Source organism: Gobio gobio, assembly GCF_949357685.1.
Source record: "Gobio gobio genome assembly, chromosome: 13".
NCBI lineage: Eukaryota > Metazoa > Chordata > Actinopteri > Cypriniformes > Gobionidae > Gobio > Gobio gobio.
This window is the reverse complement of record NC_137106.1, coordinates 12846985-12870966: the sequence shown is the minus strand read 5'-3', so window position 1 is coordinate 12870966 and position 23982 is coordinate 12846985. Positions and strand designations below refer to the sequence as shown.

General features: G+C 37.0%; 2 protein-coding genes across 3 annotated transcripts in view; one reads left to right on the top strand and one right to left on the bottom strand.

Moving 5' to 3' along the window:
• Positions 1 to 4543: 4543 nt before the first annotated feature.
• Positions 4544 to 15012, top strand: tmem179ab (transmembrane protein 179a-B). Its single transcript, XM_079833790.1, has 4 exons — positions 4544 to 4903; positions 8107 to 8244; positions 8603 to 8681; positions 10978 to 15012. The coding sequence occupies exons 1-4, from the start codon at positions 4602 to 4604 to the stop codon at positions 11158 to 11160; spliced, it is 702 nt and encodes a 233-aa protein (XP_079689916.1). The 5' UTR covers positions 4544 to 4601; the 3' UTR covers positions 11161 to 15012.
• Positions 15013 to 15081: 69 nt separating this feature from the next.
• Positions 15082 to 23982, bottom strand: part of cUnh14orf180 (chromosome Un C14orf180 homolog) — a 48188-nt gene continuing 39287 nt past the window's right edge. The window contains exons 9-10 of one of the 2 annotated variants that reach the window (XM_079833788.1): positions 23212 to 23238; positions 15082 to 19217 (exon numbers count right to left, since the gene is read on the bottom strand). In XM_079833788.1, the coding sequence (XP_079689914.1) occupies positions 19012 to 19217; positions 23212 to 23238 (233 nt within the window). In that variant the 3' untranslated portion in view covers positions 15082 to 19011. The remainder of the gene's footprint in view (positions 19218 to 23211; positions 23239 to 23982) is intronic. The other variant, XM_079833789.1, reaches the window with a different exon arrangement.

Genomic DNA, 23982 nt, shown 5'->3' with positions numbered 1-23982 from the left:
ATACAAACCCAGGAATGCGATTTTTAGCTGCCAGCCCTGCCAAAATAACACATATTTTACCCCCCAAATGCATTTTTTCCCCCGGAGAACCCCCCCTAGAAAGCTATTGGGCTTGTTTTTGGCTAGTTTTGAGGAACGTTAGCAATTGGGCGGGTTTTGTTGTAAAAACTTGGCAACCCTGTCTGCACGCACGCTGGAATAAGTCGCCTAACGTTAGAAGAACAAGATTAGTGTAAACGATCTTTGCCGGTGTTGTAAAAAAATAATTTAAGGATACACAGAGTACTTACCAACACGATCATCATTTCTGAGAGAAATAGTAAAGGTGAATGCATACGAACAAGTTCTCCGTTTAGGATTAGAACAAACTCAACCCAAGCGCCTTTGATGACGTAGATGATTACGTTACTGTTGATCATCTGTCCATCATCGTCTAAAGCCCGCCCTGAGAATTTCATTGGTCCGAACAGTAGCCTGGGAAAACCCAGACAACTTCCGGCAAATTTAGATTTGCTCTGCAAGTAGTCTGGCAAAGAGTCCATTCAAACCCATTTCTAAACCCTAGAAATCGCGGCACCAATCAGAAACGTTGGGGCGGGCTTTACACGAAGACGACAGCGCAGCGACGTAGAAGCAGATTTGCCGCTGCTGTGGAGCATCACTCGTTCGAATCAGGTATCGCGTCTGTTTTAAGCTATTTAAACTTCTCCTTTTCGTTAAAACCCGAGCAAAGAACAACACTCGAAGCCTTTATATCTAAAAAAGATGTTATCGCTGTCTTACCGACTGGATTCGGCAAAAGTCGTGTGGAAAAACGAATGGGTCTTAGCGAGAGCCCTCTGGTAGTGTTAATGTTTTACAAAATATAGTTTTAAGTCCTTTTCAGGAGTGAATGAAGTTGTTTAAAGCTCAAATCTGTGGTTTATTCATAAAGAGAGCGCCTTTTTTTTTTTAATTTGATCTGCCATTTTCGGAGTTGTGAGTTCCAGTGGTTCAGCGGCGCTCAATCGATCATTGAGCCCGCCGAGAGGCGCCTTTCCTCGGCCAGTCCTTCTGCCGTCTGCCGCTGGCTCTGATGTCTCTGTAGTGGTTAAACCGTCTCGTCTTGTGTAGATCTAACGGCTGATCTTTGCTCTCATTAATCTATAATTTGTTCCTAGACAGATCGTTTTGTCTGAGGGCAAAGTGAAGTTTCATAATTTTATATTTTTAAGATATTAAACACCGTTGTAGTCTCCTGGCGCTGACTTTGACTGAATTGCTTTATTTATTGTATAGCTTCTTATACCTTTTACTTATACTTTTATAATTGCTATTGATGATCACACATAAACTGACATTTAACAAAAAGAGACTGGGTTGTGTTTTGTGTCATATTTAATTTATTCAAGATTCAAGATTCAAGAGTTTTATTTGTCACATACACAGTTATATACACAATATACAACTGGCAGTGAAATGTAAACAGGTCCGCTCCATGGACAGTGCAAATAACAGTTACAAGAAATTAAAATAGAAATAGAATAAAATTAGAATAAAAAGTATTAACATAAGTAGAATTATAAATAAATCAAGTAAAAGATAAAAATAGGAAATAAGATAAATAAAAATATAAAAAATATGTGGATATGATAAGTGAGATAAACTGTAGACTTAAAAATAAGTGGTTAACATAAAATATATATATATGTATATATAAAGAAGTATAATGTGCAAGGTTTATTACAGGTTGTTACGCAGTAACAATAGGAAAGTAAAGTGCAGTGCAATTGCAGTTGCAGTTGCAGTATGTGGATGTTGCAGTATGTGGATGTAATTTATTACAGTGATAATCATATCCTATATTATGTGTGTGTTTTTTTTTAATGTAAACGAAAAGAGGCTGGGTTTTTTATATTTCGTTTTGTTATAAACATGCATTGAAGATAATATGCATTGCCTGCACTACATATACAAATATATAATGTCAAAAGCAGAGTACCGGACTAGTGTCCTCCCGTCCTCGGGAGTTCATTCTCCGGAGTCAAACTTGGTAAGTCACGGACGCAAGTCAGAAGTTCGCGTACGAAATATGTCAAAACACCACTGCCTCATTTAATAAAAAAATAAAAATTAAACATAATAATAATAATAGCCACACGAATGTGGTTCAGGCAACGCGTAGCTAGGCCTACATTGATTATCTTATATATTTATAATAAAACGAAGTATAAAACACCCTGCCTCTTTTCGTTTACATTTTAAAAATAATTAAACATTAATATGTGGTTTAGGTAAGGTGACCAGATTTCTGAAATGGAAACCGGGGACATTTCCTATTTGAGAACACAAGTAGCCTACAGACCATAGACAGTGGTACAGACAAGAACGCATATTAAGAAACGGCCAGTATGACCTCAACAGAATTAAGTCTAGGCCTAATGAAACTTTCATTATTAATCTCATTATTCTCTTGGCAAAATTTTACATTCATAAATGTAAGTTTGCGCATTCCAAAACATCTTTTATTGCTTTTAACATTGAGGTCAAGCAATATATCAACACAATAAAGTATTCTCTTAATCAAAAGGCAACAAAAACTGTGAAGGTGTGTAAGCAATTTGATATATTTTTGTAAGTCTGTACTTCCCCTGGTTGTATATGTTGTGAGTCTTTTATTTATTTTTTGTTTATGTAAAAAAAAAAAAAAAAACTTGCAATGTTGGAAACTGCACAATATGTTATTTTTATGTGTGTATGCTCATGTTAACTGTGCAATTTAAAAAAAGAAAAAAAAAAGAAACGCCCAGTCAGATGTTTCTCCGTCGCTCTGCATACATCATCTCCCTCATCGCTCTGATTGGTTTGAGGTCTATCCAATTGCGCCGAGAGGCATTTGAGCGACGCCCGTTGGTGACGCCCCTTTGGAAATGATTTGTCTATGAAGCTTTGCCAGACCATAACTCAGTTACTACTGAGAATGGTCTGGTTTTAACCAGGCTACTCTACCGATCAATTCCAGACCGAACTGCCCGAGTAAAAATGTTGTGGGCGGGGCTAAGTTCGGCTGGCATCCAGGCTAGCTATATAGCACCTCTGAAGAACCGCCGAAGAACCACTGAAGCACCACAATTGGTGCTATATAGCACTAAAAAAGGTTCCCCTGTGATTACGAGCCAAGAACCATTTTTGGTGCAATATATTATGGGGCGCCGTTTGTAAAGCGGCTCACGCTGAAAATAACAGCAACATTTTGACACATTTAGCTTCAAACAATGTTTAAAAAACTGGTATGAATTTTTGGCGGTCACTTTTTTAGCACATTTACAACAATATTTGTCAACTTAGAGATATTTTAAATAGTTAAATCTAAATGTTAAATCTAAATCTAAATGTTAAATCTAAATCTAAATGTTAAATCTAAATGTTAAATCTAAATGCTAAATCTAAATGCTAAATCTAAATGTTAAATCTAAACGTTAAATCTAAATACAAAATCTAAATGTTAAATCCAAATATAAATGTTGAATCTAAATGTTTCGGGTGAAACTAAATATTTAACTAATATGCAAATTCAGAATGCAGATAACCGGTTTTAACGTTTAGATTTAACATTTAGATTTAGATTTTACATTTAGATTTAACATTTAGATTTAGATTTAACATTTAGATTTAGATTTAAGATTTAGATTTAACATTTAGATTTAGATTTAACATTTAGATTTAGATTTAACATTTAGATTTAGATTTAACAATTAACATTTAGATTTAACATTTAACATTTAGATTTAACATTTAACATTTAGATTTAACTATTTAAATAAGTTGACAAATATTGTTGTAAATGTGCTAAAAAAGTGACCGCCAAAAATTCATACCAGTTTTTTAAACATTGTTTGAAGCTAAATGTGTCAAAATGTTGCTGTTATTTTCAGCGTGAGCCGCTTTACAAACGGCGCCCCATAATATAGAACCTTTTTTTTAGAGTGATAAATCACATCCTGGTGCATCCTTTCATTTTTTGACAGCTTTTTAGCATGTATAGCCTAGTTCTTTTTATTTTATTTAACCTTGTCCAGAATACAAAGATTCATACATCCACCATATTTTAAAAATTAACTCTGGTATTGAATTAGTATTGTGTAGTATTATTGAAGCTATATGGAAGCCAGAAGTCTATACTGTCAGTGGAGTTCACATTTGTCATGTCAAAAGGAACTGAAAAAGTCTGTTCTGGTTCAGAATTGTGCATCAACAAACTGAAGTCTATGAAGTAAATATAGCTCGAATTTTGTTATTAAACACAACTGTAAAGCTACTTATTCTTGAAACAATAGGCCTGTTGTTAAAAGCCCTACACAAATAAAACCGTCTTAGATTAGTTAGGCCTAATGAGCTAATTTAACAATGTGTTAAAAGTGTTATCCGCTTTTTCCAGCATTTTGTATCGATTAGCCTTCCATGAAAACTACGACTAATTAGTGTTGTGGGGGTTCTGCTTCCTTTTTTTCTCTCCCAAAAAATGCCTTTAGCTGTATTCGCTGCTCTCCTCTGCTGCAGAGTCCGACTGCGCAGCTGCAGCGCGAGAGCTCGAGCCGCACTGACACCACAGCTCTGTCAAAATGCCAATGGATAATTTCATATTTGCGCAATGCATCCTTTATTTTTTAGCCTTCGTCTTCGGCTTTATAGCGATAGTACCTCTGTCGGAAAACACGGAGGATTTCCGTGGGAAATGTCTGCTTTTTACGCGGGGTATGTGGCAGAATGAGAACATCACGGTGTCTAAGCAGCGCTTCATCATTGAGGAATGGGGACCACAGTCACCCTGCAGCTTCATCACCGCCGTCGGCATCGCGTCCCTCATCCTGTCCGCCGTGCAAGCCTGGAGGCTGCTGCTCTTCATCTGCAAAGGCCACGATGAGTGAGTGATTGTTCGTTTCATCGTATTACTTGAATTTGATGTCTCGCATAAATACTTGCCATTGCGATGTTTGGGATGCATGGAAGCATGCAGTTATGTCATATAGCAGCACAGAGGAGCTACTACTTTAGTTAAATATTTAATTGTATATGGGAAAATTGTTAAATATCATAACAAACTGATACAATCTGTGATTATCACTACCAGCTCAATTAGTCTTTGTATTAGGCCATGAAAGCAATGAAACTTCATTGCTTTCATGGCCTAATACAAAGACTAATTGAGCTGGTAGTGATAATACATTTGAATGGTTTAGACACAAAACTAATTAATTAAATTAATAATAAAAATAAAAAAAAATTGGATACTGAATAATGAGATTATATTGATTAATTGTTGCTAGTTTGTCCAGCCTGCCATCTAATAAGATGTGGTTTACTTTTAATGGACATGCTAAATATCCTACTATTTTAATAATAGCTATATAACTAAATTGCACTTAAAGAGGCTATATGTAGAATTCAGAACACCGGTGGCCTCGTGAACTGCAGCCAGCAACTTATGAACGCGAATCAATTGCCAAAGATACTCACGGCAAAGTTGCTTAGAAGTAAAAGCAAGTTGTAAATACCTTGCAGCGCTTTACTATTAACATTCCTGCTACTGAGAGCGACGATATGAATATGTAAATGTTCTGAATAACAAAATAAACTAATGAAAGCAGTGAGAAAGCAGCAGTTAAGTATGGAAGCTTGTTTCCACCACAGAATAAAAAACAACTTTTTATCACGACTTTTTTTTCTCAGAATTGCGAGTTATAAAGTCTAAATTGTGTGATATAAAGTTAATTACCTTATTTATTGTTTTCATTTTGTATCAGAATCCACCCTGCTTTAAGAACTTGAGCATTAAAAGGGCCAGATAAAACTGCACCATAAACATAACAATATCATCCGCTGGTGTGGATGCATAGTTATCTTTATAGTTATCGTTCTTGGTGTGAACGGGACTTACAGTGCATCTGGAAAGTATTCACAGCTCTTCACTTTTTCCACGTTTTGTTATAGTCTTATTTCAAAATGGATTGAATTAATTATTTTCCTCAAAATTCTACAAACAAAGTTTGTTTGAAATCTTTGCAAATTTATATATATATATATAAAAAATCACATGTAGCCTACATAAATATTCACAGCCTTTGCTCAATACTTTGTTGAAGCACCTTTGGCACCAATTACAGCCTCAAGTGTTTTTGAGTATGATGCTACAAGCTTAGCACACCTATTTTTGGGCAGTTTCTCCCATTCTTCTTTGCAGGATCCCTCAAGCTCTATTAGGTTGGATGGGGAGCATCGATGCACACCCATTTTAAGATCTCTCCAGAGATGTTCAATCGGGTTCAAGTCTGGGCTCTGGCTGGGCCACTCAAGGACATTCACAGACTCCCATATCCACTCCTTTGCTATCTTAAGCTGTGTGCTTAGGGTCAATGTCCTGTTGGAAGATGAACCTTCACCCCAATCTTAGGTGTCAGAGTGCTCTGGAGCAGGTTTTCATCAAGGATGTCTCTGTACATTGCTGCATTCATCTTTCCCTCGATCCAGAGTAGTCTTCCAGTTCTTGGCACTGAAAAACATCCCCACAGCATGATGCTGCCACCACCATGCTTCACTGTAGGGATGGTATTGGCCAGGTGATGAGCGGTGCCTGGGTTCCTCCAGACATGACGCTTGCCATTCAGGCCAAAGAGTTCAATCTTTGTTTCATCAGACCAGAGAATTTTGTTTCTCATGGTCTGAGAGTCCTTCAGGTGCCTTTTGACAAACTCCAGGTTGGATGTAATGTGCCTTTTACTGATGCCTGATTGGTGGAGTGCTGCAGAGATGGTTGTTCTTCTGTAAGGTTCTCCTCTCTCCACAGATAAACGCTGGAGCTCTATCAGAGTGACCATCTGGTCCTTGGTCACCTCCCTGACTAAGGCCCTTCTCCCCCGATTGCTCAGATTGGCCAGACGGCTAGCTCTAGGAAGAAGAGGCCACTGTGCTCATTGGGAAATTTTTCTGTACCCTTCCACAGATCTGTGCCTCGATACAATCCTGTCTCAGAGGTGTACAGACAATTCCTTGGACTTCATGGCTTGGTTTGTGCTCTGACATGCACTGTTAACTGTGGGACCTTATATAGACAGGTGTGTGCCTATCCAAATTATGTCCAATCAACTGAATTTACCACAGGTGGACTCCAGTCAAGTTGGAGAAACATCTCAAGGATGATCAGTGGAAACAGGATGCACCTGAGCTCAATTTTGAGTGTCATGAGAAGGGTGTGAATATTTATGTACATGTGATTTTTGTCCATTTTTTATTTTTAATACATTTGCAAAGATTTCAAACAAAACTTTTTTCACATTGTCATTATGGGGTATTGATTGTAGATTTTTGAGGAAAATAATAAATTGAATCCGTTTTGGAATAAGGCTGTAACATAACAAAATGTGGAAAAAGTGAAGCGCTGTGAATACTTTCCGGATGCACTGTAATACACGAAAATTCTTGCATACAGCCCCTTTAATTCTCAGGTTAAATCACTATGAAAAGCTGTTATTATTTTTTTATTTTGAAACCATCATTCCTAAAAGGCTTATTTCAATATCAAATTGTAAATTATGTCATCATTAACATGTTCTAAACCTTTATTATTTTGTTTCTTACGTGCAACACGTGTAACATGTTAGGCAGAATGTCTGAGCTGCTTTTTCGCCCCATATAATGGAAAAGTACAAGTATATGGGGGTTTATGGTAAAAGTATACAAGTTGTCCATGCAACTTGTTCCCTGTACTCCAGGTCTTTTATGTGAGGAAAATGCCAAAATATACATCACAATGCATTGTGCCAATGCCATCAAACATAATTCGTTCTTGTACGTCTTATGACTAATCATGACAAGTGTGAATGAGATTTCAGTCTTTTCCACATATAAAGATGTTTTTATATCTTCAGAACACTTGGAATAGAAGACAATTTGAGGTGCTTGAAGCGTTTTGTTGTTGTTGTGCTTTTTGGAGCTAAACAGTGTGAATCACTGTCTTTTGTCATTTTATGGAAAAGAGCAGTTCAACATTCTGGAAAATGTCCTCTTTTGTGTTCCACAGAAGTAAACAATGACTTTTGTAAAATGTATCTCTTACTTCTATTTCTATAGCTCAATCTTCAATGCCTTCCTAAACCTGCTGATCAGCACACTCGTAGTGTTTGCTGTATTCCTGTCCAGCACAATAGTAAGTGTGGGTTTCAACCTATGGTGTGATGCCATCACAGAAGGAGGCAGTATGCCCAGCAGGTAAGCATGATGTTCAGGTAAGCCTGTATGTAGATAGAAGAACACTAAAACAATGTGAGATGGATGTTTTCAGACTGGAAATAGCCCCAATTAATTGTGTAGGCCTTTTTTTCTCCGTCAGAGGAGGCTTTCCTGACATTGAAATTAGCCAGGGGCTTTTTGGCTCAGTTCACTTCAGTAACTGTTAAATTTCAGTCACGTTTCAGTGTCCATAAACTGCTACAGTATTTGAATATAAACCCTGAGTTTGTTCTAACAAGCAGTTCTTCAAGTTTTTATGAACAGCATCTTCTCAATAAATGTTGATTCTTCAAGAGTCTGCGAATCATTTCTAACAATGACTACTGTTCATTTCTAGCTGTGAGGATCTCCAGGACACTGATCTTGAACTAGGGTTGGACAACTCTGCTTTTTATGACCAGTTTGCCATTGCACAGGTTGGTCATTTAAGAATACAAACTGTGCATAATGACTAAATGAGTGCTATATATCATCAGGGTTCATTATGTTGGGATAGTTCATCTAAAAAATTTTGATTGAAAAATTGAGATACACAGAGATATTTCTCAAATTATCCTTTTTTTTCTATGTTCCACAGAAGAAATACAGTCATACAAATTGGGAAATAAATGAGAGTTGAGTAAATGATGACAGAATGTAAATTTTTTGGGTGAACTATCCCTTTAACAAAGTTCTGTAGTATCTGCAAACTCTAGAAAATACTGAAAACTACAGTAACGGATTGACACTTTTGCAACCTCCTATAAAAGCAGACATTCCTTCAAACATCAAACTGTATGTTAACTATAAAGCTTATATATCCTCAAACAAACCAAACCTTTCCAATAGAGTGATGCAGTGATGATGTATTGTAGGCCAGTCTGTTTATTTATTTAGCATCACCCTGGTTACCTCGACAAACAGCCAATAGGATTTTTCCATTGGCTTTTGGATTATTGCAGAAAATAACCTCTGTGACCAACAAAAGTTTACACCTTCTTACACCTTTTGTTCATCATGATATTCTTCACAAAAGGACACAGCTTATATGAATTTTGGTAGCCTAAATTCAATTGTCAGAAGTAAACGGCTAAACATAGGCTATAAATAAACGGTTGCACAATTTCAACATCACCATCACTAAGTTTCTGACTACTCTTTCAGACTTTATTTAAAAAACATTTTCCCTGAAATATAAATATAAACACAAAGAGACTCTAAAAGCAGGCTAATGATGAGTTCGGCATGATGACAATGTTTTATTTTTAGCCACTTGTTAGCAACCGCCTTTTAACTCTTTCCAGCCATATCACCCTGTAGCCCAAGACTGGTTTCCCACTGATAAGCAGGGCTGAGCCTGGTCAGTACCTGGATGGGAGACCTCCTGGGAAAACTAGGTTGCTGGTAGAGGTGTTAGGGAGGCCAGCAGGGGGCGCTCACCCTGTGGTCTGTGTTGGTCCTAACGCCCCAGTATAGTGATGGGGACACTATACTGTCAATAAGCACCGTCCTTCAGATGAGACGTTAAACCGAGGTCCTGACTCTCTGTGGTCATTAAAAATCCCATGTCGTTTGGAAAAAGATTAGGGGTGTAACCCCGGCATCCTGGCCAAACTTGTCCACTGGCCTCTGTCCATCATGGCCCCATATACTGATTGGCCTCATCACTCTGTCTCCTCTCCACCAATCAGCTGGTGTGAGGTGGGCGTTCTGGCGCAATTTGGCTGCTGTCGCATCACCCAAGTGGATGCTGCACATTGGTGATGGTTGAGGAGATTCCCCCCTTCTATATGTAAAGTGCTTTGAGTGCCTAGATAAGCGCTATATAAATGCGCAAATTATTAATTTTATTCATTTCCCCGATCAGTGTTTTAAAAAAAAAATGTTGCCAACCACTGCCATCGTTTTTGATCAAAATACAAAATTCAATGGGCCCCAGAATATTTTGTTGTATGAATATCTGAACACGCAATATATCAAAATAAAGAACAGACCCTCCGCTTTAATTTTTTTTACTATAGCTTCATGCATTATTTTTATGTCAACACTTGAATATGTGTACGTTTCATAAAAAAAGCAACATTTTGAACAAAAAGCTGAGAACATTTCCCAAAGAATAATGCATGCATAAGCAATGCTTTTATTGCTTGTTTCTGCTTCAAGTGGCAACCTTCCATTCTCTCAAGTGATTTAAACTGCAATTCATCGACTGGCCGCTAGAGACAGGCTCCAAAAGAGAGTCAATCCCATAGACCCCCCCCCATGTTAAAATGCCCAACTTTACAGCAGAAAGAAAAGTGGTTTTGGAATTTAAATTATATTAAGCCTTAAAGTTCTTTATAATTAAGGGTGTGGCCACTTGAGTGACAGGTGGATTGCCGCTGCTGTCACTACTAGTCGTTTGTCAGCTCCACCCACGTCCCGCCTCTTTGCCCATTTTTGGTTATCCGGGAGTGCCAAAATGGCAAGCTCCGCCCACTGTGGGCTTCAAAAATGCTCTTGAGAAACCTATGCGGGTGACGTCACAGACACTACGTTCATTGTTTTATGTTTTTAAAATAAAACATGAAAATATCTTGAGCATGTGATAACCATAGACCTTATTTCAGGTATTTAACCAAAAACCCATTGACTTGGAATCAGAAAGATGGAACCGAAAGTTCTAAGATGCTAACTTGCTTTCATGTAGCTACAAAAATGTGTCATATAATTCAGTTCCTCTGCTTCCTCTAGTTTGGCTTGTGGGCGGCCTGGCTGACTTGGCTGGGTATCACAGTCATGGCCTTTCTGAAGGTCTACCATAACTACCGCCAAGAGGATCTGGTCGACAGCTTGATCCACGAGAAAGAGTTCCTACTTGGACGCTCGTCACGCCGGTGCTCTGATGTGGTAGATGAGAAAAGTGGCATGATATGATCAACTCAACATTTTGCAACGCAACAATTATAGAAAATTTCCATTGGCATACTGTCAAAAAAATTATTCATTAGCTTCTAAATTTGTCGTTTTTTCTTAACTTTTGAGTTCAGTTCAGTTGAGCTTAACTGAACCAAATGCTTCTGAATAACATTTTATTTGACATTCGACGATGGCCGAGAATAGACATTCATCATTGACCCACAACATTTTTTTGATGTTGAGCTCAAAACATAAGACCCTGAACAAAATGAACAGTGAGCATGAATAATGTAAAAGGATAGTTCACTCAAAAATGAAAAATCTGTCATCATTTACTCGCTCATGTTGTTCCAAATCCATAAGCCTTTCCAAATTTTTTTTAATGAAACCAGTCCATTCCACCAAAACTTTGAAGCTTCAGAAAGTTAATGACAACAGTGTAAAATATAATCCATCCCCCGCTTTAACAGACAAGGCTTAAGCTAGTCCTAGACTAAAATGGATGTTTTAATTGAAAGTAATTTGCACTGACAGATCTTAAAATCACACCAGTAATGTTTTTTTCTAAGGCATGTTTATAAAAGCTACTTAAATGCCCTAATTGTAATTCACTTTACTAAAGCATAAAAATACCATAATATGCTTGCAGATATTTAGGAAACATGCTAAATTCACCTACTTGTTTCTCAGAAAACAAATGCGTTCCGTGACTGAGAAGGAGGGGGTGGGGGATGTGCATTGGCCAATTTCTATGTAAATAAAAGCCTAAATTAAATATATTAATCATATAAAGCAACATTAAACAACTTGATTCATATGTATTACTTGTATGATGGCTTTTTTTGGCATGGATTGTCAGTGGAGGGACAGAAATCTCTTTATTTGTGTTTCAGTTGTACGGGTGTGGAATGACACGAGAGTGAGAACATTATGACAGAATTTTCTTTTCGTTTTGCGATGAACTATCCCTTTAAGGAAGAGTGCTTAAATAATTGTTCTGATAAATCCTGTGACATACAATCAAAGTCTTATTGACAATTATGTTTTTACACAACCAAATGCTTTCCTTCTAAAGCCTATTTAAAGCAGTTCTAGATATGAGCAACAGCTTCCAGTCAGTCTCTATTCCATCAGCGATACGTTAGCTGGGGAGTTGGATTTAGTACATACATTGTAGCTCAGGCAATACTAGATTTAACACTGTGTGTGATCCATGTCTGGTTTTCTTTACTTAAAGGGTTAGTTCACCCAAAAATGAAAATTTGCCCATGATTTACTCACCCTCAAGTCATCCTAGGTGTATATGACATTCTTCTTTCAGACGAATACAATCGGAGTTATATTAAAAAATGTCCTGGCTCTTCAAAGCTTTATAATGGCAGTGAATGGTTGTGTCGTTTTTTTGAAGTCCATAAAAGTGCACCTATCCATCATATAACTGCTCCACACAGCCCGGGGGGGTTGATAAAGGCCTTCTGAAGCGAAGTGGCGCGTTTTCGTAAGAAAAATATCCATATTTAAAACTTTATAGACTAAAATAACTAGCTTCCGGCGGTCAGTGTACTTGTTCAAGTCGACTTGCGCTAAAAGAGGAACCCTTGACGCATGTTTATTGATGAACGCCGAAGTGCAGAGGATGGAGCAAAACAAAACACCGGTTATGAATTAGAGTCTAAAACGAGAATTTTTAAAGAGAAATGGCGGAGGATTTTGATATATGAGTTTGTTGCCCAGCCCTATTCGCAAGAGGCGTCAAAATGTGCAATGCTCCTATACATCGCGTCAAGGGGTTACTCTTTTAGTGCAAGTCGACTCGCGGTACCGCTGACCGCCGGAAGCTAGTTATTTTAGTCTATAAAGTTTTAAAGGGGTGGTAAAACACATTCTCTCGAAGGCTTGATTGTGTTTGCAGGGTGCACTGTAACGTGTTCATGCATCGTTTTTAAAAAATTACATTATTTTTCATATATTTTAGCCTTTATTCTACACTGCTCTGTCCCTCCTTGGAAAAACGGTCTGATGGTTTCCGGGTTCTTCGGACCCAGACAATTTTAGTGAAGATGATCGAGCAGAACCTGTTCAGTCCTCAAAGGGATTTTTTTGAGTAAAAACTGCGGATCTATAGTGATCGCTACTGAATGGCACTGCTACTTTTGTATTTTTAGAACGATTATAGCCAAATATCTGTTGCAAGAACTATTAACCCAAAACGAACACTAAACATTGGCTTTACTAGTAGCCAAATCAAACACAAAACCATGTTTAGCATGCCTGTAGATAAACAATACATAACAGCTCTAATCAAAGAATCATTTACACTAATTCCAAGTTCGCTGTTGAGATTTAAAATCCGCTGTTTGTCGGATAATGTTAAGTATGAATGAGCATTTAACAAACTGGTTTGCAGAGCCAAACAGCGTTGTCATCTGTTTACTTCCTTGCTACAACGTACAATTAACAATACGAACTATTACAGGAAAACACATCAACGAAAAATAAATCATACTTACATGTTGTGGCCCGTAAACAGCTTCTGTTTTTAAATCCATCTTTCAGGACAAGCCGTTGTGCGAATCCTCCATTGAACTCGCGAAGATTGTGGAAGCTTTCCTCCGTGAAATGTGCAGCACAGAGAGCGAGATTTGGGTAATAATTATGAGGGGCCGAGTTAAAAATACATTTTAACCATTGATCCCTAACTCCCCCGGTCCCTAGGAAGGCTGAACAAAGTAGACCTGCAATCCAGAAGAAAATAACATTTTGTCGGCATTGCGGTAACAACATTCCAGCCTACTAACTATACCACAACAACTCTTCCCCACAGCAATACAAAATGGCCTCGCCCCCCTTATTTAATATTCTCGGAGGAGGGATTTATGTAAATATTGGGGCTGGTGATGTCAGAGAACCTGGCGGAATGTCTAGTTGTCCCTACCGGCCGTTTGCTGTAGTTCTTAGAAACTGATTTCTTTAAAAGCAAATATCTCCCTTTGCATTAAACTTTGAACGTTGTAACTTTGCAGATGTTGTTTATGCTCAAACAGCAACATTACACACTAGCTAAAGTTAGAAAAGTGAAATCGTGTTTTACCACCCCTTTAAATATGGATATTTTTCTTACACAAACACACCACTTCGCTTCAGAAGGCCTTTATCAACCCCCCGAAGCCGTGTGGAGCAGTTATATGACGGATAGATGCATTTTTATGGACTTCAAAACGACACAACCATTCACTGCCATTATAATGTTTGGAAGAGCCAGGACATTTTTTAATATAACTCCGATTTTCTTTGTCTGAAAGTAGAATGTCGTATACACCTAGAATGACTTGAGGGTGAGTAAATCATGGGCAAATTTTCATTTTTGGGTGAACTAACCCTTTAAAGACCATTCCCTTCCAGTACTGCCTCCATGTGTAAGACATATATAATCATGTATATGACTGTGATAGTATCTTTCCTATGTAAAGGGATTTAAAACATGCTTGCATGTACATATATGTTATAAAAATAGACAGATGAAGAGGAAGGCTCTATAAAGATATTAAAGTGCCTATTCTGTCTTCAGGATATGACCTCGTACTCTGATGAAATATGTGAGATTTGGAATGATAATTTAATGATTTGCTTCATACAGTTTACTTGCTTTCCTATATCTACAAAGTTACACCATATAGTTCACTATGTTTTGAAGTATTGTTGCGCATGCTGGAATAAATTTTGATGAATGCCTTTTATTTTTAGTTCAAGCATCTTAAATAGCCTCATTATATTTTCCTTTCGCTAGTTAATGGTGTGTGAGCATGAGTCGTGATTCACTGTCTGTAACACACTCAGGCCCACAAAATGCAGACTTTTGTTTTGTGCATCATTTTATTTATTGTGTCATAGTGTGAACACATCTCTTCAACATTATAAGCCTATGTTTGTTTTAGGGCTTTTATTTCATAAAAAGCAGTGATAGCAGTATAAACAGCAATGGTGATGAAAATACAAAGCAATTGGTGATTTTTCTGATCATGAAAATAAAAATTCAGTCTTTAAACTAGTGTCTGTTTAAAGCTCTGTTTGGTTTTGAATTTTTCAAACAAAAGAAAGGAAAAAGAAAAGCAGAGAATATACTGCCAAAAAGCACCTCTATTGAAATATGCATTACTGGACCTGGGGCGATTTTATTGCTTCAGTGATTGGCTGGCCAAACAGTACAAAATATTTTGTTGATTTGATCTGATGGGTACATTAAGCAAGTGTGCTAATTAACTGTCTGTTGCATACATTTAATAATCGGTGCACAAATGAATAGCAAATACAAATACCCCCATATATTAAAACATTTGTTTTATGTCTGACATTTTCAAGTGTAGCTCACAGTAATGTGTTGCACCTTTAACTCGTTTCTCTTCATCACTTGCAGTGATACATTTAATCCAATTGTATTTTCAATCAATATGATAAAAAAAATATATATTTGGGATTGGTAAGATTTATGTTTTCGAAAGAAAGCTGCGCCAAAGATGCATTTATTGGATCGAAAATACAGTAAAAACAGTAATATTGTGAATAATTATTACAAATAATATTACAATTTCATATAACTGTTTTCAAATTTAATAGATTTTAAAATGTAATTTATTCCTGTGATGGCAAAGCTGAATTTTCAGTCAGTCTTCAGTCACATGATCCTTCAGAAATCATTCTAATATGATGATTTGGTGCATTTCCTATTATTATCATCATCAAACAGTTGTGCTGCTTAAAGGGATAGTTCACCCAAAAATGAAATTTCTGTCATTTCCTCACCCTCAAGTTGTTCCAAACCTGTATGAGTTTCTTTGTTCTGCTGAACGCAAAAGAAGATATTTTGAAGAATGTGTAACCAAGCAGAGAGAGCAACCATTGACTACCATAGTAGGGACAAAAATACTATGGTAGTCAATGGTTGCTCTCTCTGCTTGGTTACAAACATTCTTCAAAATATCTTCTTTTGTAACTCATACAGGTTTGGAACAACTTGAGGGTGAGGAAATGACAGGATTTTCATTTTTGGGTGAACTATGCCTTTAATATTTCTGTGGAAACAGTCTTTCGTGTCACTTTTGATCAATTTGATGCAAAAATATTTAAAAAAAAATCTTACTGACCCCAAACTTTTGAATGGTATTGTGTGTGTGTGTGTGTGTGTACACAATGAAAGTGACTAAGGCTGTCATTCAGCCTAATATCTCCTTACTTTAACTTAATGGAGAAAATATTAAGTATGAAAGCTTATTTTTGACACTAGAACCCAAAGACTGATGTAATTTGATTTATAAACGATAGAACCTGAATTGCTGCTGCTGTAAAGGAATTATAAAGACTAAAAGTGTAAAACTTAAGTGGAATAGTAAAAAAAAATGTTAGAAAAAGAAAATTCTTATACAAAACAGAGTAAAACATTATTATTAGGCTTAGGCCAAGTTGCTGGTACAGGTTCATGTAAAATATAAACTCAAATTCAACTCTCAACTCTCTAAAATGGCATTCTTTCATTTGCCAGTTAAATCTGGCAGTGCATGAGACAAAATATGGCCAACTCATCCTTAAACAGTCTCGTATCTCTTTTCAGAGAATTTGTGGCAGATGGAAACGTTTGTGCTTAACAGCCTTGCCCTTTGTTTCAACTCGTAAAGTAGATAAATGATTAAGGTGTTGTCATTGTGCCAGTTCTTCTCTTTTCACATGTACATTGCAATATAATCTTTAACAATGATCAGTGTCATTCTGTTTATACATGTGGGTAGATGCATAAAACGCATATTGTTCTCTAAACCTATTTGATTATTAGTAAAATAAATAGCATTGTCTTGCATTCCACAGACACATTCAACCACATTATGTACAGCAAGTGCATTCAAAATGAAAGAATTAAATAAACATTTAAAAAGCTGTGATACATTGATTCATAGAGAACACAGTGTGCACATTCTGTAGAGCCCGACTGATCCAATGGCATACGAGTGTTCATGATAAAGAAAAGTAAATTATGTTTTAAACTTTTATAACATTTTCAAGAAAAGTTTTAATTGACTGACATTAAAATGATCATGTGGTGTAACCATCACGTAAAAAGTAATAACACATTTTCCTCATACGAGTGTACAACATTTTAATCATTACTAAAAAAATGATTTAAATATAGTGTTTTATTTTGTTTTTTAATTCCAATTAAGTATTCATTCAGTAAATATCATTAAGGTTTCGGGGAGTTGTACTACATGACATTGTCCAAAAAAAAAATCATCAGAGGTATATTCAAGTCATTATGTATTAACTGCATTCTTAATATTTTAATATAACGTTTTAATTGGATTTGCACAAAAATGACTAGATAATGTAATTGATCTAATTTTTTATTAAAATAAAATGACATCAAAATGTTTTTGAAGCTGGCATGAAATAGAGCATAAATAGATCCACAATCAAATTCTGTCTTTATTTGTGTAATACAAGAAATTAAGTGCAACAGGTTCCTAAATTCACTCTTTGAATCAGAAAGCCCTTATATTGATATTTATATCCTATGACAAAATAGCGAGAAGCAAAGAACGCGAAGTACAACACTAGCAGGAGTTGATCCCATGCATTTAAACATTCTATAAGCACATGCGTGTGTCTATAAGTGCTATCGGCATTAACCCTTAAACGCATCGACCCGGGATGTCATTCATTTTTTAGACTTCAACCTTCTTAGTGTTCCTCAAGCTGTTCATTATAAACAATATAACAAGGGAAAAAAAAACATTATAAAACATTTTCTAATTGATTTTAGTAGAAAGTGTATAGGGTCACTAGCGACCCGAGGTATGTAATAGTGTAAGCATTTTTTTCTGCGCAACAATAATTGACTCAATAAGTGCAATTCATCTTTATCCCTCAAGGGGCAATGTCTGATACGCAATGATGATGTGATGTTTAACTCATAATTACCACAGGCATAAAACAAAAGAATAAGCAATCAAAAATATAGATTTCGAAGACGTTGAAACCGAGAATATGGTCGCGAAAATGTCACGGATGATGAATGTACTCGGGAAATGAGCTCTGACGATTATTGTGATGATGGTAAAAAGCATCTGCTCAAATTTAACCCTTCCAAGTTCCAAAAAGTAACCATATTTTTTATTATTTCATAATTGTTATTAAAACATCAGGATAATTTTATGCTATGATATCCATCTGTGTAAGATATGGTTTCGGATCGCTAAAGATTGGCGAAACATTCATGCATTTAAGGGTTAAAATATAACTCTTTGTGACAATGAACATGGCATTATGCATGTACTCACTGTTACATGTTGCTCTTTTCCAATATATCTCGCACGATAATATTGACCTACCAATATATCAGTCGGGCTCTAACTGTGATGGACAGAATTCATTCATTCATTATTCTGTTTTGACAGTCCTGTATAATTCTAATAAAGTGTTTAATTATTATTGCTTCACAATTTGGATAAGGACCAACAGATGCTTTGAAACATATCGCCCAGAACTGCTATACAAGGACAAATAGCTACATATACAGGTTTCTGATTATATACGACTCAGTATAATGAGGCTGTGGCAATAGATATGCCACCATAAAGGGCAAAAACGCACACCATCATTTAATGGTGTAGAAAAGCACATGGCCTTCAATCAACAAAATAAAATTTGCGGATGTTGAACATCCTCAAAGACGTTGACTGGTGACCAGTCTGTTTATAACAGTGAAAATAAAGCAATAAAAAACAAGGACCCTTATCTCTTTTACTTCCTCAACAGTCCTTTAAAATCATCCTGACCGTGTTTTTTCCCCTGCTCGTTGCTGCCCTCTGTGGTCAGTTATGGTCATTGCATGGTCAGCCAGATCCAGCAGGCCCAAACGATCTGTTTGAATTGAAGCAGGTACACAGCCAGTGCCGTCTGGAGCTCCTCGCAGGCACGCTGGGGTCTTCGGCGGTCCGTGCAGTACAATGCTAGACCCAGTGCGGACAGCAGCAGGAACAGGCAGGTGAGCAAGGCCAGGTGCAAATGGCTCTGGGGGGTGTCGTACACTGGAGCACAAAAAAATTCAAAAAGATTTACGGGTGAAATGCTAAATTTGTTTTGTTTTATGGGTCAATGACATGACATGTATTTTTTGTGTCCGAATTCATTATTTTTCCTAAAAAAAATTAATAAATACATGTCACATATCAAATTGATCTACAATATTTCCTTTATAAGATCCTCTTTTAATTTTTTTGAAATTCAATTGACTTTTTGAGTTGTGGTGTTTCAAAGACCTAAAATGTCAGGTGGTGCGACCAGCTAATTTATATTTAAAAGTATCAATTCCCACTGCAATTGCAAAATGAAGTAAGAAATTTAATGTAAACCATTATATAATGTATACAAATAATAATAAAAAACAAAAACAAAACAAATACTAATAGAAAAGTGTCCGTTTATATGAGTTGGACTAAATGGGCAATACATAGAAAAGAGAATTTATATTCATATAAATAATTCATATGTATATTGTATATGTATATTATTTTAAATGAATATATGGTCGCACCACCTGACAATTGGTAAAATCAGAAATCTTGTTTAATAATGAATTAATGCTGTTTTAAAAGCTGTAAAACCAATATGAATCAACACCATAAATTGATTTTGGACATAGAAATGCATTTTAAAACTCTTTTGCTTATTTTTTTTTTAAGATAAAAAAAAAAAAAAGTAATATATTTTTCTTATTTGTCATTGACCCTTAACCAAGTTAGCTTGTGTTAGAGCTTTGAAAAACACTGAAATCACATGCTGCTTATCTCTGATTTATACATTGTCTAGTTAGAAATTAGACATGAACAACCTCTCAAGTCGTGAAACTGGGAAACTGAGATCATTTTGATGGCCAAATTTCCTAGCTGGGCGGGCCATAAACTTTAAACATGGTGGAGGAGAGAACTATTGCTGTACTGACTGTTAAGTTTTATTCATTTTTCCACAACATCTCCGTTCCTTTCTCTTGCTGTTACAGTCACTGATCAGCCACGACATTAAAATCACTGACAGGTGACGTGAATAACATTGATGAGAAGGCAGCAGGATGCACTATGGGAAGAAAAGAGGCCAGAAGAGGCAGTGTTATGCTCTGGAGTCTGGACAATGTTCTGCTGTGAAACCTTGGGTCCTGGCATTCAAGTGGATGTTACTTTAACACGTACCACCTACCTAAAGATTGTTGCAGACCATGTACACCCCTTCATGACAATGTTGTTCCCTGATGGCATTGGTTTCTTCCAGCAGGATAATGCGCCCTGCCACTGTAACAGAGGTCAGCTAGTAAGAGCTGTGGTGTCAACCTCACTCCCAATTAGGGTGACCACCTGTCCCGCTTTGCGTTGTACAGCACAGCATTTTCACCCCTTGTCCCGCATGTCGCATATTGAGAAAATGTCCCGCATTTTCACCAGTCTGTTGATTTGTAATGATCATATTGATATTGATCATGCATGCGTTCTTTTGCCTTTTTAAGAAAGCATTTTATTTATTATCTTTGCGGCATCGTTTTTCACCTATATTTAACAGCGCTTCGTCAGAAGTAACATCCCGCCTTACACAAATACAAAAGCCGTTTTTTAAACCATATCCAATGGTTGAAAAGAAAGGAGTAAACACGGTCACTAGTAGGTTGTGACGGCTGTCAATCAAAATGTGGAGCGGTGATTCATTCCATGTGTTCCCTGTCAGAAAACGAATGGATAGTTTATATATATATCTCAATTAATATATAAGATTAACTAATTTAATGTTGTTTTATTTGTTTCATTATTTATTTAGTTGGATTTTAGTTGCACTTGGTCAGAACTGTTTCAAAAGTAGTTATCTGCATGATGCCTGGTGCCTTTGGGCTCAGTGATGTTGAATTTAAGATTATACAACAGTTTCAGGTTATGTTTTAGTGTTGGTAACATGTCCCACATTGTCCCACACAAACTTAGTAATCGTCCCACATTTGGTTTGTTTGATGGTGGTCACCCAACTCCCAATGCGCACTAGCGATTGACACTATAGACTCTATAGAGATGCTGAGATGCTGGTTCGAGTCCCGCTCTGAGCAGGGCAAGTAGGACCGGAGGGTTTACATTTGGTATCGTGACCCAGATGGGAGTGAGGTATAGGGGGGGGTGAGTGTAATGGAGACATGCTAGTAATGCTGCGTTCACACCAAACGCGAATAGAGCGTCAAAATCGCGTCTAGTTGGACGCTTGAACATTTTGAATCCATTCGCTGTGGACGCGCGTATAAATTGAGCGTTTGAAGCGAAATAGACGCGCGTTCAAGTCGCTCCAGGAGAAATATGTCATAAAACACCACTCTGCCTCTTTTAATTTTCATTAAAAAATTAAAAATTAAGCATTAATAGCCACACAAATGTGGTCCAGGCAACTCCTACATTATCTTCACTGCATGTATATTTAAATATCCTTAAAAAAGGATAAAATCGCCCTTAGTCAAAACGATTTGGCTGACAACAAATTATAGATTCATGACACCAAAGATCGGCCGTTAGATCCACACAAGACGAACCACTACAGGACATCAGAGCCAGCGGCAGACGGCAGAAGGACTGGCTGAGGAAAGGCTGCTCTCGCCGGGGTTAATGAGCGCTGAGTGCCCGGTGATCACCTGGATCTCACAACTCCAAAAACGCAAGATTATATAAAAAAAAAAAAAATAGGTGCTCTCTTTATAAATAAACCACAGATTTGAGCTTTAAACAACTACATTCTCACCTGAAAAAGTCTTAAAACTACATTTTGTGACACTATAGTAGTATTTTTAAATTATGCAGGGTTTCTCATCACATCACTTTACCACGTGACAGCAGCAAGCAGGCTCCTGATTGGTTAACGCGGTGCGAATTGATGCCAAAGTTCAAATTTTTCAACTCGGCGTCAGACGCGCGTCAATGCGCCTTTCCATTGACTTAACATTGAAATAACTCGCTCCTGACGCTCTATTCGCTTTTGGTGTGAACGCAGCATAAGAGCTGTGCGTGTAAACCTCACTCCCGTGGCATCAAGAGGTGCACTATAGCGAGAGACGCTAGAGACTGCAACTCGAATCCTGCTTGGAGTGGGTCGAGTAGTACCAGTCACACCACACTGAAAATATTGTTCAGGAATGGTTTGAGGAACATGATAAATAATGCAAGGTGTTTCCTTGGCCTCCAAATTACCCAGATCGTGATCCGATTGAGCTCCTATGGAATGTGCTGGACCAACAAATCCGATCCATGGAGGCCCCACCTCATAACTTGCAGGACTTAAAGGATCTGCTGCTAATGTCTTGGTGCTAGATAGACAGATTACATTAGGCTGGTGTGTTTTAATTGTTGTGGCTGATCAATGCATATTTACGTATATAAATAGCCATTTGATTACTATTGTATTTTACTGAGCAAAATCTTAAGCAAGCTGATTATGAATGTATAGCGCAGGTAATGTTTATATGATTGTCTGCAAATGGGCCACAACATTTTATTCAAAATATGCTGGATATTGCCAAAATATCTTCATTACATTTTGGATTTAATTAGATTTCCCCAAGAAATAGTCAAGAATGAACCTCCATGATTAATAACTCCATGAATAATAAGTCCACTGTAAGTCGCTATGGATAAAAGCGTCTGCCAAATGCATAAATGTAAATAACTCATAATTACGAATTCAGAAGTGAGAAGTAGGACATTTCTGAAAGCATGTGGGCAGCATTATTCACCAAGTCTGGGGGAATTCCACAGCAGCTAACAGCACTCTTAACCAAAGACAACTTTCTTTGGGTTTTACATGCATGCTACACGTACCTCAATGTCACATTTATATAGGCAAAGGCAAACAAATCGTGGCACAGTTCATGTAAATTCTTAAAACAACAGCAAAGATCTACAGGCTGTTCTGAGTCCCAGATTGCATGCGAGTAAATGTCATGCATGTTTTCATGCATTTTTGAGATCCACCACACTGTTCAACACTTTTCTTATCAAGTTTTCTTACCTCCTAAACAGTCATAGTACGGAATGTCTGGAAAGCCAACATAAAAAGTAATAATGAGGTTTAGGTATGAGTTCAACTTTGTAAACCTCATAAACATTCATATCGGTGCAATTAAAGGTGCGGTCACATTTACCGTTGTTCTGCTGGCGAATTCTAGTCTAGAAATTTGAAATTTGCTGAATTGACCAACAGAAAGCTGCTTGTTTTGATAGTGATTTCTGTGTGAGCTGAATACCTTGCTACACTATTGACAATAGACATTGGACATTTGTTAGTCAAATTTTGGCAATGTGACTGCACCTTACTTCTACTTGTTGATTTCTGACTTGTGATACAGCCTAAATCATAAATCACACCGTGTTCGTTCGTTGGCCAGAGGAAAACTTCTTGTAGAGCTACTGTAAAGCTGAAATGAACTCTGTTTGCATCAGTGGATCATTTTCCTGTTCTCTGTATTGTATAAAGAGCTATATAAATAATACAAGGACTTAAAAGCACATGACCTTCATTCATATTTTGCAATCAGGCCTTTTTACAAGACAAGAGCTCTTGAAAGACGAATTGCACTAAAGCATCCAAACAGAACTGAACTGGCTCCCTGAATTACCTTCCTTAAATTCCTTAAATTAAATTCTTTGTTTCATTAACATAACAGTCTTGCTGGCACAGATTGCACACTGCCTAATTTGCATGTAAATTACAAAGTGAATCTCTTTTTTCCAGAATGAGGGGATTCATTTACCGCAGCTCTCAGTAAGAGAAATCTTTTAC

Bases quoted from the DNA above. Each gene is read 5' to 3' on its own strand.
- tmem179ab (XM_079833790.1), top strand. From the start codon at position 4,602: ATGCCAATGGATAATTTCATATTTGCGCAATGCATCCTTTATTTTTTA. The intron at 4,904-8,106 runs GTGAGTGATTGT...CTATTTCTATAG, and splicing joins ATCTGCAAAGGCCACGATGA to CTCAATCTTCAATGCCTTCC. The intron at 8,245-8,602 runs GTAAGCATGATG...GTTCATTTCTAG, and splicing joins GGAGGCAGTATGCCCAGCAG to CTGTGAGGATCTCCAGGACA.